This window comes from Malaya genurostris, chromosome 3 (assembly GCF_030247185.1).
Source record: "Malaya genurostris strain Urasoe2022 chromosome 3, Malgen_1.1, whole genome shotgun sequence".
NCBI lineage: Eukaryota > Metazoa > Arthropoda > Insecta > Diptera > Culicidae > Malaya > Malaya genurostris.
This window is the reverse complement of record NC_080572.1, coordinates 163011340-163027709: the sequence shown is the minus strand read 5'-3', so window position 1 is coordinate 163027709 and position 16370 is coordinate 163011340. Positions and strand designations below refer to the sequence as shown.

Genomic DNA, 16370 nt, shown 5'->3' with positions numbered 1-16370 from the left:
ATGTAGTTGAGCAACCCGTGACAGCAAAAGCACCGTCTGGTGGAGAATGGGTGCGTAAATGCTCCAAAAATGCATGCATAAAGTTGCCTGCGTATTTAACAAAACCACAGTAGCATAAATCAAATAAACATAGATTTCCCACTGTACGGTGACACTAACAGCACCTCTAGTGAGAAACGGGTGTACTTTTTTCCATTTGCTACTGTGGTTTTGTTAAATACGCAGGCAACTTTATGCATGCATTTTAGGAGCATTTACGCACCCATTCTCCACCAGACGGTGCTTTTGCTGTCACGGGTTGCTCAACTACATTACTATTACACTGGGAAATCTATGTTTATTTTATTTATGACAGTAGCTAATGGAAAAAAGTACACCCGTTTCTCACTAGAGGTGCTGTTAGCAAATACAAATAATAATACCCCTAAGTCCCATACCAACGAACCGCCAATGTTTGGTTCACAGCCTGAACAAGTAAGCCTAGCAAATTACTCCCTTTCATTGCGATAGTCTGAAAATGTGGAAGAAGATCGTTTCTGGCAACGCTTTATGCTAGTTGCTACGGTGCAAAACAAACTTGTTTGTTTATGTTTATCGTTGCTGTATTAATGCCCCGTTTACACTTCTGCTGACTGCCAGCATGCTGGTGTCAGTGTACTGCCCTCTGAGGAAAAAAACGTTCAACGGTGGTCCTTCGTTGGTCTAATACTTTGGATCATTGGACCACAGTTGAACGTTTTTTCCTAAGAGGGCAGTACACTGACACCAGCATGCTGGCAGCCAGCAGAAGTGTAAACGGGGCATAAACTGCAACAATCAGTCTAAATATCACCGGCACTAGCACAAAAGAAGAAAAATGAACACAAACACCCCCGAATCTACAAATATCAATACATTCATGGTGGCCTAACCATTCTAGATTGTTTAACTTACATTTCGCTTGTGATCTTGATTATCAGATAAAAACTGTTTGTTTATTTATTTTTCATTATAATAAACAGTAACTATGGTGAACTTGTTCTTACCCTTCAGTGTTGCTAGTTTTATAGAAAACTCGTTAAAGTACATTGTCACTCTGACAGTGTATCATGACAATGTACCGCACGATGCAAAATGTGTCCTTGAAAATTTGTCGAAGTATTCCGTATTATAATTTGTATTTGCTGTTAGTGTCACCGTACAGTCGGAAATCTATGTTTATTTGATTTATGTTTTGGAGCAAACTTTTACACTTGGGATGTGGCATGTGCTCAAATATTAGTGTGCGAGCCAAAAGTTGCTGTTAATTTAGTAGGCTAGAGTCTTTAAATTCACAGCATTAACAAAAACTCCTTTTTTATTTTAAACAAGCTCCATTTCACTGCGGTATAATATATATAGACCATTTGAAAAATCAATCGAGAAAAGTTATATTTTTGACAACAATTACTGTGTTACTGTGTAGTGTGTAGCTGTAGACTAGAAAAGAAAATATGATCTGGGGTCCCTGGCTAAAAAATTTCACGTTTGTTGCTGTGATATTGACAGATTTTTGATACATATTCTGATATATTTTGATGAAAGTTTCAAAACTGTGCCGAATTATGTGTTTATTCCGTTCCTAGAAAGTAATGAAAATTTTGCTTTTATTGATCTATAGATTTTTTGGTCGAATATTAAATATTTTGAATAAGTTTTTCAACGCTTCCAAGTTGCGACACCTTCGTGAAATTGTGGATGCAAAGGCAGAGTATCTTGAGGACATGAGTAGTGAAACAACCTCGTCAATTGCATTTGATGCTACAAAAGGTTACATTTTCCGACCATACGAAATAAAGCGAATCAAATACAAAAGCTACATTAAAAACGGAAGGTCTAGACCATATGCTCGTAGTGGCCACAGGATTGTTTGCGACGATTCAAATATTTATTGTTTTGGTGGATTTAATCCGAATATGACAGAGGTCAACGATGATGATGATGATGCGTCTTGTCTGTTTCAAGAGCTGTGGAAGTTTGACGTAATAAAGAGAGAATGGCACTTAATCATGGGACCCAATAACGATCTGCCCCAAGAGCTGGCATCCAATGCGATGCTCTTACAGGGAGATACTTTGGTGGTAAATACTTTTGGAAATATACTTCTTAAAGGGACCCTTGTACAAAAAATAGTAATGTCATTTTATAATGTCATAATGTTCCAAATTTGTATGGATATTTCATCATTAGTGCCCGTGTAAGGGCATGAAAAGTGACATTACTTGGTAATAATGACATTGATCCTCGTGTAAAGGGCACTAATGATGAAATCTCCATACCATACCATACTTGTTCGCGCGTAAGGCCTCCTTACGTATAGTCGTTTCGATAGTCCCAGGTCAAAAGGACCTAACTGCAAATGACTGTTTCTCTTTGTTTACTTTACCGGATTGATTTTATACATGACGCCTTACTCTTCGAAAAACTTTCAAGTTAAAACCACAAACATTCCATTTGTAAATGAAACTCAAGAAATTGTAGTGATGGCTCCATAATAATGAAAACAGAAAATAAACAAAGAGAGGCTCTCATTTGCAGTTAGGCCCTTTTGCCGTGGGACTATCGGTTTAATCTTTACGTTTTCAGGTTTATGGAGGAACTGGTTTTCCATTCGGTGTGAATTGTTCAAACAAGGTTTATTTCTGTCAACCAGGTAGGAAACCAAAAACAATGACAGAAATTGAAATTAAGGGTGATATCCCTCCAGCGCAATATGGACAGGCTATATTATATCATGATGGTTTCTTGTACACAATTGGCGGAACTGATGGCTTTGATTATACATGTGATGTATATAGGTAAGCCAACCTCAAATTAGTGAATTTACTTGTCAGCTACAGTAACATTTGTGATTCAAGATTAAATTTATTGTCTAAAACATGGGAATGTGTATACATTTGTCGCCAAGATATTCGGGACGATCCTTCAGGCCGTTATAGACATGAAATTGCATTTGACAACGGAAAAATTTATGTACTCGGTGGTGGTACAAGTGATTCTGCATTCAGTTTAGCAACCATCCCCACATATGACATAAAACAAAATGTATGGACATACACAGCTACAAAACCGGATCCAAAATTACCACTCCCTGGTGTACCATCAGCACGGAAGTGTTACTCTTGTGTTCAACACAAAACAGAGTATGGCACGGAGGTAGTTATCGCTGGAGGCACCGACGGTCGCTCGTATTACAAGGATATTTGGAAACTCAATTTGAACTCCTTTGAATGGCGACTAATGCAGAAATCGACTCTACCTTATCCGTTGTTTTTTCATGATGCTGCATCAAACAATGAGGGCTGTATGTATATCTTTGGAGGTATAAAATTTAGTTTCAACAATAACGTTCGAACCAATGTTGTGTATAAAATGTGGACAGCTATACCTAAGCTTAGTGAAATAAGTTGGGAAGCTATTTTACACTATTGGTCGGGTTTGTCAAAGCAGTCGAGGCAACAGCTGCTCGAAATGGGCATTCCGGCAAAATTTGTACAAAGGGTGCATAAAATCTAAATAAATACTAATCTAGTATCAATAAAATGTATTTTTATCCTGTTAAGTTCTAGAAAGCTTCATGGAAATCCTTCTAAGAGAGCATCATAATTATATTAGGAGGGAGTTAAAAGCATAATTTCTCGATTTCATTATCGTTTTAATTTCTTTTTATAATAATGATGAAATATCGGTAGTAATAGAACCAAAATAACTATTCGAGTGTTGGGTTAGGTTCAATGAGCGTGTTGATAGTTTGTTGGTACAGTTTCAACATATTGTTAAGAATCACTCCTGTTCCAAAATTTCGATTGAATTAGAATATTTCGGTCAAATGTGATTATTTGCATTCTGTATTTCGATCGAATGACTACGCTTTTGTATGGAAAACTCGTGCTCGATAAACGGCCCTAACACGATCATTAAAAGTGTCATTACTAAAAAGTAATATCATTTTTAATGAACGTGTAAGGGCAGAAATGATTAATTCTTCATATAAATTTGGAATGTCATTACTTAGTAATCATTAAAAATGACATGACATAAAAAATTCTCGTGTAAGGGCCGCTATAGAGAATGCAAATTTTGCATTCGATCGATATATTCCGATTCAATCGAATATATCGATATCACTGTGTGATCACCAGATCACCACGATTCTTTTGATTAGAGAGATGGGAAACTTATCGATAGTATCGATATTACCACGGTATCGACGATATCGATAATTCATAGCATTGACAAAAATATCGATATTCGATATTGCAACCATGGAGTTAAGTAAAATTATAATTTCATATTTTTACTTCGCTCGGGTAGTTTTCGTCTAATATTAGTAAGTGAAATCTTAACTACAATTGACTTCCTGCACGCAACCCTTCTATAAGACGAACAGTACTTAATGTCAAGTATTTTGTTGGCAGCGTGTATGCTAAGTAGCCCATATTATCGAAATGACGGAATGCGTAATGAATTCTTACTCGACTGCATGATTTTTCAGTGCTCGATCGGTTCAGTGCTAGAATTTTCGCCTGAGTTGGCTGCTCGATCAACCTGATTGACAGTGACATTATAAATGTCATTGAATATTCGCTCATTTTATGAATGTGTTAGTGTAAAATTTAGGCGACTTAAGCCATTTCATTACACTCCAGCTAGAGGAATGGATGATGCTGACTAAGGTAGGCCGTTTTGTTAATTTCCAGCGAATTTCAACAGTTTATGTTGGAATTCTAAGAAGAACTGGTTATTTACTAGTTCTGTATATCCGAAAAACATGAAGATTTCAATGTGTATAATCAGTTATGTAATGTTTTCATTTAAAAATAAACTGAAAGTCAGCACGAAAACGTGCAAAATCGGGAAAGAAGAAGAAGAAGACAAATTGACAATTCAGTCCGCATCTTCTCACTCAATTCCGACTGATTTCCGAATCAACCGGTTGTAGGCGTTGTGGTTGTGGTTTTACGCGACATACTGGCCTCAGCCCTTAAGTTTAACGATAGAATGAAACAATGGCAGAAGAATACAGTAAGTAATCCATACACGTCGCCAAGAAATATTGGTCTACAATAAAATTATTTTTATCAACTATTATTTCACTAATAGTACTGTTGTTGTACCGTTTAATTCTACTATGTCACGTCATTACACTCTCACAAAGTCACTATAGAATAACTTTGCATTTTTCAGTAATGTAATGTAATGTTTCCAACACGCAAACAGGTTAAGAAAATACCAGTGACATTTTGTCGTATTGTGCTTGTACCTAACCAGACGCGTTAATCGTTCTTGTATCTTAAATAATAAAAACAATTCGTGTTAGTTGTTTGGCTATTGAACATAGATAGTATCACCTTCAAAAATTATGATTCTAATAATAAACAATTTAGTGCTAGAGGGAAGAAAGAACTTTCGATAGTCCCTCAAAAATGGGTTAATTCTACATCGAGAGGCGATGTTTTGATGTGGCCAAACGAAAAAACTATTGCTGAACAAGAAATACTGCTTCGAAACGAGAATACAGAGCCTAAGAATTCTTGGCACAAGTCAAAATGTCTTGTAAAACGTATCAATATTGCATCATTTGACGAAGGCGTTAAAATTACAGCGGAAATGTCTGGCGATTCTTCTTCGGACATCAGTGTGACTTCTCGTAAAAAGAAAAAATGTGAAATGCAAAAGGAAAATTTCCAAGCGATGCTCAATCTGTATCCCAATGTTCCATTCTCATCAGTGATTTCAAGTTCTACAAAATTTGTAAACACTTCCTTCAGTAAGCTTCCAAAAAAATCGCAACAGTTTTTTTGGATACTTCACCCACACTGTCGTCGGAAATTACAAAAGATAAGATTACTACATCTGAAATGGCACTTCCAAATCAAACATACAACAAACCTAACTTATTATCGTTACCGGGACGTACTCTTCCGTCAAACGCAGCAGAAGTAGAAGCCATTGTGCATCCAGATGTTCATTGTATTGAACCATTTTTATCCATGCACTCCGCATCACCAAATCTCATTCCCGAAATTGAATCAAATTCGCAAATTATCGTTCCATGTCCGTCAGACTTGAAATCTAATTTCAACAGTAACGAGCCATCGAAAACTGTCACAGTTGTGACTGACTTGCCCACTTCAGAAGCATCAATCTATGAATGTTTGGATTATTTGAAGCAGCTTATTGACATGCAGCACAGGTTAGAAGCAAAAGTTGTATCTCAAGAGAAAAGAATTGCACATTAATCGACGCAACTAGAGTTTATGATGAATTTAATTGAAAGTTGTCAGCGATCATCCACGATAGAAGCAGCAAAATCATTTCGTTTTTTAAATCCGAATTTGTTAAAATCATTCGAAACACCACTTTATTAACTGTTACAAATGTATGATTTATTTTTATAGATGAGGTGGCTTCGGATTAACATTAGTGGTGATTACGCAGATAATCGCATGATTTGTGCTCTTGATATCATTATGACGAAGCAGTTCCAAACTGAGTGCACTTGGACAGGCGCAAGTCGTAAGGGTCCAAAAATACCATTAATGATGTATCGACAAATACTAAAAGCTTTCGAAGAAATAGGTACTAGCGAAACCGAATTGGTAACTCAGCAGAAACTTGCAAACTTTTTCATGAAAAAATTGAAAAATGCAAACAAAAGACTGAAAGCTTCTGGTCAACGGCGGAGTTCGCGTCACATTGTACCAAAGAAGAAAAATGAATGCTTTCACGATAATTGTGCATCTAAATTTTCCGCCGAATTCATAGACCATGCACAGATAGCAGATATCGATCCCAGTATCCATAATCAGTTAGAATCACTTAGCTCCTTAGGACTCTCCATCCAAGTTGTTGAATATACAAATGGTAATGATATTAAATCCGCGATCGAGAACGCTACTACAGATAATAATTCAACACTCACATACAACACATTATTAAATACTATTTCAGAATCTAATGACGTCTTATTAGAAAGTGAGGCATGTTCTAGAGATAACACTGAATCTGATAGTGATTCTATAAACAATACTATTTTGTCTCACGGAAACACTGAATCAGAAGGAAGCAAGCAAACCGAATATTTAACTTGAGATAATTTATTTATTCTCCAAGTACAAATTATAAGAGTAATACATTACATTTTAATGCTGTTTATTACATACACTTCTATTCAAATGTGTGAAGAAGAGGAATGAACACATAATCACTTCCACATACTACTGCAACAACTTTACATTTAATTTCATCACAATAAAATTGATAATCTTCTGAAGAAAGATTACTTATATTGCCTGCCAATATGTGCAAAACAGATGATTCGATAGGATCCGAGAAAAAATTGGCTTTTTTATCAATAATTTTTCCATAAATCATAATACGCGATGATTCCACAGCATTGACCAACTTAACAACTTGTCAATTATTTGTCATGAACCAGCAATTTCTGTGAGATGTACTTAAAACAAAACCGTTCATTAAATAAACTTTTATGAAATTACCAGATATTTTTACCGACGGAAAACTAAATGTCTGCGATGTTTGTGTTCTATAGTATTCATGCGAGTCCACTTCCGATAATCTGTTGATAACTTGTTTTAGACTTCTTCATCCACTACGAATTAAATGTTTCATCCGTTGTAAACTATTTTCGAATGGGTATGCCGAAATCGTATTCAAAGGGCCAAACCGACGACACGACCAGACACTCCGAAGAAAAATAGGAATAAAAAGTGTTCGTGAGCGATTTACCACCAGTTACCATAAATATAGCGACCCCTTGAAAATGACAAAAACTAACTATTCGAGCAACACTGTTTAAGTTGCTATGAACTAGTTACCAAGGAGTACCAGAATAAATAAACAAACAGTTTGAAATAGTTGTGGAACAATTCCACCGATTTGAGTTTTTGTGTCTTTTCCGGTTATTTAGTGAATTAGTGAAATCTAAATAATTTGGATCTATTATGTACTTCGTTAAATAATGTTTGTTCCTAAAATCCTCAGAACTTTCGGTACTGTTGAAATAAATGTTCATGATCGTGTCAGAGCACATCCACATTGTAAGAAATTCATTTTCAGAACGATGACATTACAGCTCTTCCTCCTTTTCTAAAACTGACAAAAAACAAGGACACTATTTCATATGAAAAACTCAGATACAAAAAAACAATTACATACTATTGCATATACAAATTTAGATACAAAACCTATTCCTACAATCAATTTTAAATTTTTCTGATATAGTTCTTCTTGTGAACTGCATTTCGTTCTGAACAGCTTAAAATCTTGTACACATTATCAATCATTTTCAGATTATTTAAGTGGTGAGTGCACCTCCAGTATATAATGTCATTTTCTTCATATTCGTTCTAGAGAATTCCCAGAAACTGCTATCGTTTTGTATTGTGACCGATAAATTCTGTAGCAAAAGCGAAACTATCCACCCTCGGTTGCGTCAATTCCCCGTTTTATCGATCACATGGAGAGCCACAAAATTATTCAATACGGCGTTCTTCTCCTCAGAAACTAGCCAATAATTCTCCCAATTCGCGTCACCAATCCTTGTGACAGTGATTGAATTTACACGCCAATTCCAGACAAGCAAATATGTACCCAATCGGAATTGTTCTCAGCCAGTTAGCTGCAAAATATGCTGTACCTAAATTAATTATACAACAAATCACTCGTAATCTCACTTTGCAATGGTCTTATAATTCGTCCGAAGAAGCTCGGTACCACTATACTGTTATAAAGTAAATTTATACTTGTTACAAATAAAACCTTCTGGCCAAAGCTAAAAGACGCCACTAAACAAATGGAGTTTTGCGACCACAAAATTCCGGAGTTTCATTTCATCATTCTGTTTTAGCTGTAGCTTATAGTTTGTATTTCGGTTAATAGTGGGTACTTCTATTATTTCCCCAGCCCGAACAGTTATTCGGGCAACTTAAACTCAAAAGAAATAGTGATAATATATAGATTATGTGTCTAGGAATTTATACAATTTTTCCAATGATGAATTGGGAAAAACATTTACAATCTATAAAAAGGAACTCATTGAAATATTCGAAAAATATGAGTACCTAAGCGAATATCGTATTCGAGCAATAGGAAGATTCGCGACCTGGGAACAAGTGTCCACAATAATAAAAGACGAACAGGCAGTATACATGGCTTTATTCCTGGAAGAAAAAATTGTTCCAGTACAACAAAAAAGGGAGGTAATAAAAGCATAAATAAAGTAATATTGTACATTTTTCATATCTTTTTGTAGTTTACGGAATATATTGATATTGTTCTGATATGGGAATGGGCCATCCGAATTTTCATGAGCAATTATGGTTTAAATCGTAAGGATGCGCTCGATTTAATAAAGCAACAAGAACGAGAGGCGATCGAAAACGGAGAAATTGAAATTTCAGATTTTAGTAGAAATCTTGCATAATTCGCATCATCGTAAGATATACTATTTTTTGTATTGTTTCAGCTCTTTAAAAAAAAGATACAAATTAAATAAAAAGTTATTCAAAACTCTCTGAAATAATAAATTTAATACCTGCCAATGGCCCAACTACACTCAGTGATTTCGTTTTAAGTGGGAATCTCTTGTTTTTGTTTACATTCCATATGTAGTTACCAAGGCTACTGGTAACTGTTTTTCAAAATCAATAATTTACCAACTTGTGTTGCCAGTTCCAACATTTTTTCAAGCGAATCCGTTTTGACATTACCAGTTACTGAGGGGTAGTTAAATTTTCCATACAGTTTTGATAGTGAGTGGCAGGTCGTGTCGTCGGCCAAACACTTCCACCTCATCAACAATTTGTTGCAAATTATGTAAATTACTGGTGATGTATTGTTTTCCATAAAGAGTCATAAATTCTGATATGAATGCCTTTAGCATAGCTCTGACTACATGCCAATTGGCTCTATATGCATTAGATGACAACAATGTGATAGAGCAAAAAAAAAACAGAAGGAAATAATGATAAACAGAAGCTGGAAGATACATTTTCAAGACAACTATGCTTGCATAGTGCAAAAAAGCACTAAATTCTGTTCCTTTCCAAAATGGTACAAAATCTAACCCGCGAAACTTGCGATGCACTTCAGACGGTAATTGAATGTTGCATAACATAGTTGAAATGTCCGTGATTTGCTGAGAGCTTAGTTTCGTTTCGAATCCGGGACTACTATCCCTCCAACCGTTGAGCAATCGCTTCATAACCCCTAAATTAGAGTGACTATAATCAGAGTGGCGACAGCTGTTCGTTTGGAATGACAGCTCCCAGTTCCAAACGAGCAAACGACCTGTCTATTCAATGTAAAGCTAATGGAATGTTTTGAATTGTTGCCAAAATTACGGATGAGATGTCGTCACTCTGGTTATAGGCACTCTACCCTAAATCAATAAGGTGCAATCTATCTCCAACTATAACATCTTGGATCACATCCATATTCGGTACGTCAATCAGAGGTGTGACAGTCTTGTGATGACGATCATATAAATGCATTTGGAATTCTCGGTCGGTACGTTCACTGCAATTTAATGATGTAAATATAACCGTTTTTGATTCGTATGAGTATTCTCCTTCACATACACATTTTAAGCATCCATTTTTCGAGTTAAATCCGAAAACACCTGAAATTTAAGTTAGTACTGAAGTAAGCAAAGGAGCCACAATTCTTCATACCTTTAATAAATTCTCGAGCAGGTGTATCACATATGAAGCATCTCAATCTTACTGTTATATGGTGATTATTAACCGAAATCCCATGCCTCAACACATCTTGAAGTTCGTTCACCAACGGTCTTAAAAATTCTTCTAGGCTCTCAGGTTTTGAGTTTCCAAAGAACAGAGCGATTGTCATTGGTTTTGTTTCTGGAAACTCGGAGATGTTAAATAAAATTGGCCAAAATTGGAACTTACTGTTTTGGTAAATGGGATACCATCGATATTAATGTTGATTGAAATACTGATGGCATGCTCAATATAACTGCAATAATACAATGAATATATTATTTTCATCACATAAATGTCCAGAATTACCGGAAATAGTCGATTATACATTTTTGAAGACCATTATACCAATAGTGGCCACCTCCAACGTTAATTATGTCCGTTGTTGCTTTTCGAGATGTTTTAAGTATAGAGTTCTCGCAGAACGAGGCAATTGTTTTCCATGCGTTTTTCTTTTTATAACATCCAATATTAAATTTATTGACTCATGGGACTTCAAGGCCCAGATTCTAATACATTCCGGGAGACTCATGTCATCAATTTCATCATAATATTGTAGCGAGTTTTCAAAGTCGTCTTCAGTGTTGTTGTTATCTAAAGAAAAATCTCCACTATGGTTCACGTGTTGAAATACTCAGATACGTGTTGTGAAGTTTCAGAAATGAATTGTTCTGTTACGTCTCTCACATTTGGAGTAGAATCGTTAATCATTTCCTCCGTAATTCTCGACATTTGATTGTTTGGAAGAGATTCTATGGAATACTGAATATTAATTGACAGCAAAAATATTATCTTATTCAACATACCTGCAAACAAAAACTTGTTCTCTTGCGTCCACTTAGCTAGTAACTTTTTGCGGCGATAATAAAATAATACACTTTTTTTAATCACTTTGCAATAATCCATTTTATAGGCAACAATAAAAGCGCACAAAGCAACAACAATCAATCTTTCTGTTTGACAAGTGGTAGCTATTCAATATGTGTTAATATCACGCTGTCATCGCAGAGATGTTCAAATAGCGTGTTGGTTGCGCGTTGCAATTGCGACATAAGGTTTCTGAGTTCAAGTCCCGTTTGATAATATTTTGCATTTTTTTAAATTTAATTTATTGTCAATGGCGACACACATTGCATTACGTTTGAATTCAAAAAATTCGTTTGGAAAACTTTAATCCGACAAAAAACATCATATTCGTCTCTAAATCTCAAAATGTTTCGTCGAGAAGTCCCAGGAACTTCTATCGTACTTTCAAGTTGCTGAAAATTCGTTGTGGAACTTATTCCGTTTTTTCAAGCTGCCAATGAAACTATTAAACACTTGAAGTTGCCAAAAGTTTCACTTGCACTATTAAGCAGCGAGAAAGTTCACGCGGAACTTAAGTTGAACTTTTTGTGAACTTGGAAGTGGATTATTGAAGATACTGCGGAACTTTTGATTGCTTGGAAATACACAACTTTCGATGAGAAAGTACATACAAAGAAGTAATTTGTCGTATAGCTCCAATTCTCGAAGGAAAATTGAGATAGACAAAGCTGTTACTCAGTTCGTTATTAGGTATCTACAAGCTTTATGTGTCGTCGATGACTACGGTTTCTCGCAATTAATTCATACACTCGATCCGCGATATGCTTTGCCGAGCAGACGGTTTCTTCGTGACGTTTTGCAGAAACAAGCTTGCGAAAAAAACAATCGAAAATATTGCAGAAATCATGATGTTGGCGAAGTGAGTCAATTATTCCTGTGATTATGAAAATAAACATATCTAAGATTTTTTGTTCAACATGTCATCCTCTTTAACAGATTTATTGCCATTACCTTTGACGGTTGGACTAGCCGTACAACACATAGCTACTTGACTGTAACAGCTCACTTTCTTCTTAATGGAGTGCTAAAAGTTGTAACTTTGTCTGTGATTCCTGAGCTTTCGCGATCAACAGCAGAAAATTTGAAAGATCTAATTGTAACAGTTATGAAAAAATCCCAAAAATCACAGTAGTGTGTGGAGTGACTGATCGTGCCGCCAACATGTTTTAAGTATCGAAGAGTATAGTTGAACACAATAATATACCTACATTTCCAAATTTTTTCAGATCAAAAATACGCCTTGTGGTACACATACTATACAACTTGTTGTTAACGATGGCATTCAAAAGCACATGCACAAAACATGTGTCAAGAGATGGATGAAAATTTGAAAGTCTGATGTTACCCAAAAATTGAGTGGTGATTCATATGCAACAATTTCCTTGATAATTCCAACCATAAAGCAAATTATTACTGAGCTGTATGAGCTATTATGTCCAAAGCAAAATGAAAACATTAATGAAAAACAAGACTTTCAAGAAGAGGAGACGTCGATGGGAAATCTTGAGAAGAAAAAAAACCTGCCAAGATTGAGCACGTTGATGCAATTCGCCTTCTTCAAAAACTTCGAGAAAGACATTAAAGCGTATGATAGAGTATAAGCATCGTTCAGCTTCTGCGTAAGTTGACTACAATCCAGGCCCGTGCGCAGGGGGGGGTTTTGGGGGTTTTAACCCCCCCATGAAGAATTTTTTTAAAATTAAGTTTCATGAACAATGGAGTACTTATTATAATAAAGTGCAAAAAACTTGACAATTCATATTTTTTTATCAATTTATAAACTGACATAATTTGAAACCCCTCCCCCCCCGCGCACGATCCTGTCAGAATTCGTTTTACATTTTTGGACACCCCCCTCTCCCCTTGAAACCCCCCCCATGGATGATTCCTGCGCACGGGCCTGCTACAATCAATAACAGATTTTTTTTTATGTGGAACACATCTTTATTTTCTATATAGGAGTGCAAATCAGAAACTCAAGAAAAACTATACGTAGAAATGTGGTCAGGTTTTAAACACTTACAGCTCAGTCTGTTTTGTATCAATTATTAATATTATTTCATCATTTGATAGCAAATATTTCTACGTATTGATTTGAATGTTCATAGCCATGTATTTTAAATGGTATATCATTGAAATGTTGATTAATAGCTAGCAGTGTCCTATTTTGTCTGCAAAAAATCTCCAGCATACCGGATTTCCCTGCCATAGTCGACGGTTTGAAGGAGTAAGCGATGTATCAAAGAGCGAGCATCGCTCTGATTGGTCAATCGATGCAAAAGCGAAGCTGTTGGAAGCACGCGAATCTATAAATAGAAGCGAAATTAAAGCTAACGTTTCAGTCCTATTCCTAGCATGCTAGAGGTAGGTTGTTGCTAGACAGCAAGACAAAAACGTGCCATAAAACGATTTGAAGCTTTAAGGGCTGATGCCAGTTGTTAGCGTAAAACCGTGTCGCTCCCCACATTATCAGATCCGAATGGATTCCGAATCAATTCCGAATCGGCGAGAAATTTTCATTCGGAATTTCATGTGGAAATCATAATGAATTCCGAATCAATTCCAACTCCAGTGCAACAACCGATTCCGAATGAATTTCGCTTACAACTGGATGATTCGGAAATCAGTCGGAATTGAGTGAGAAGATGCGGACTGAATTGTCAATTTGTCTTCTTCTTCTTTCCCGATTTTGCACGTTTTCGTGCTGACTTTCAGTTTATTTTTAAATGAAAACATTACATAACTGATTATACACATTGAAATCTTCATGTTTTTCGGATATACAGAACTAGTAAATAACCAGTTCTTCTTAGAATTCCCACATAAACTATTGAAATTCGCTGGAAATTAACAAAACGGCCTACCTTAGTCAGCATCATACATTCCTCTAGCTGGAGTGTAATGAAATGGCTTAAGTCGCCTAAATTTTACACTAACACATTCATAAAATGAGCGAATATTCAATGACATTTATAATGACGGAATGCGTAATGAATTCTTACTCGACTGCATGATTTTTCAGTGCTCGATCGGTTCAGTGCTAGAATTTTCGCCTGAGTTGGCTGCTCGATCAACCTGATTGACAGTGACATTATAAATGTCATTGAATATTCGCTCATTTTATGAATGTGTTAGTGTAAAATTTAGGCGACTTAAGCCATTTCATTACACTCCAGCTAGAGGAATGGATGATGCTGACTAAGGTAGGCCGTTTTGTTAATTTCCAGCGAATTTCAACAGTTTATGTTGGAATTCTAAGAAGAACTGGTTACCCACATAGAAAAAAACGTTCAACGGTGGTCCTTCATTGGTCCAATACGTTGAATCATTGGTCCAATGAAAGTCCAATCAATCGTTCAACGGGAGGCCAACACGGGACCTTCGTTTGCCGATTTTGAAACAGACCGTTGAACCGAATGCCATTTTTTTCGTTCAACAAACCCGGCAGACAGAGGTCCATTGTTGAGCCATTTTTAACATGAGGAGTTGGAGCCCCGTTGGACTAGTTTTACTGCAGAATTTCTGAAGTTTTTTCCACTTATTTGTTTAAACTAACAATACATACCTGCACAATACTTCTACTTCACGTAGAATAACAACAAATTTTCTTTCTATGGAAAGCTAACACTTAATTTTCACGCTATTTTTGCAAGAGAAAAAACAACAACAAACCGTTCCAGCAAATTGAACGAATATTTCGTGCAATATATCGTTCAACAAGCGCTCAAAAATCAACAAAATTGAACGGCCTGCTGAGAGGGTATTTACTAGTTCTGTATATCCGAAAAACATGAAGATTTCAATGTGTATAATCAGTTATGTAATGTTTTCATTTAAAAATAAACTGAAAGTCAGCACGAAAACGTGCAAAATCGGGAAAGAAGAAGAAGAAGACAAATTGACAATTCAGTCCGCATCTTCTCACTCAATTCCGACTGATTTCCGAATCAACCGGTTGTAGGCGAAATTCATTCGGAATCGGTTGTTGCACTGGAGTTGGAATTGATTCGGAATTCATTATGATTTCCACATGAAATTCCGAATGAAAATTTCTCACCGATTCGGAATTCATTCGGAATCCATTCGGATCTGATAATGTGGGTGTGGGTCGCTGTGCGTATTACATTTCTCTTCATGCTCTCTCGTAAATCTGTAAAATGACTCTCGATGTGGCCGGGTGGCCAAGAAAGTTTTGATATTTTCGGTTACAAGTTTGAGTACATCACATAAAATCCAATAAAGCTACCGCTTGTTTGGCAGCCTTGATGAGTCGATTTTATTTCTTTCTCATGTTTCGTTACGTTACCAGGGAACTAAAATGGCGCCGACATAGAAATCGACTTACCTCCACAAAAATAACTTTCACTTAATTTTCATCGCGACAACATATATGTTTTTATGCACTAATCGCATCTAAACTAAATTATCTAGACATTGTCAGGATAGATTTTTGATCTATGCTTTTGAAGGTGAGATTTTCAATGAACAAGTTGAAAGTTTCCGTTTTCAGCTATGCAACTCTTCCGTCCGAAAAAAGACTTTCCCGACCGCTAAAATTAAACAATCATTCTCAAATTTTCACAGAATAATCTAAACTAAATTTCTAAGCGATTGTCTGTTGGGTTTTTTGATATTCGTCACCGTTTCTGAGAAAATCAGATTTGAAGCGCGAAAATAGCCCTTTAAAATGCCCTAAAACACACTGGCCTCAGCCCTTAATTGGTATGCTCTGATCTTGTG

At 36.0% G+C, this 16370-nt stretch overlaps 2 protein-coding genes across 2 annotated transcripts; both read left to right on the top strand.

Moving 5' to 3' along the window:
- The first annotated feature begins 1464 nt into the window (after positions 1-1464).
- Positions 1465-3555, top strand: LOC131437892 (kelch domain-containing protein 10 homolog). The gene is made up of 3 exons (XM_058607546.1): positions 1465-2099; positions 2605-2816; positions 2877-3555. Exons 1-3 carry the CDS (start codon positions 1611-1613, stop codon positions 3532-3534), a joined length of 1359 nt encoding a protein of 452 aa, XP_058463529.1. The 5' UTR covers positions 1465-1610; the 3' UTR covers positions 3535-3555.
- Positions 3556-5027: 1472 nt separating this feature from the next.
- On the top strand, positions 5028-6993 carry LOC131434072 (uncharacterized). The gene is made up of 4 exons (XM_058600722.1): positions 5028-5043; positions 5339-5961; positions 6420-6866; positions 6973-6993. The coding sequence occupies exons 1-4, from the start codon at positions 5028-5030 to the stop codon at positions 6991-6993; spliced, it is 1107 nt and encodes a 368-aa protein (XP_058456705.1).
- Positions 6994-16370: the final 9377 nt, after the last annotated feature.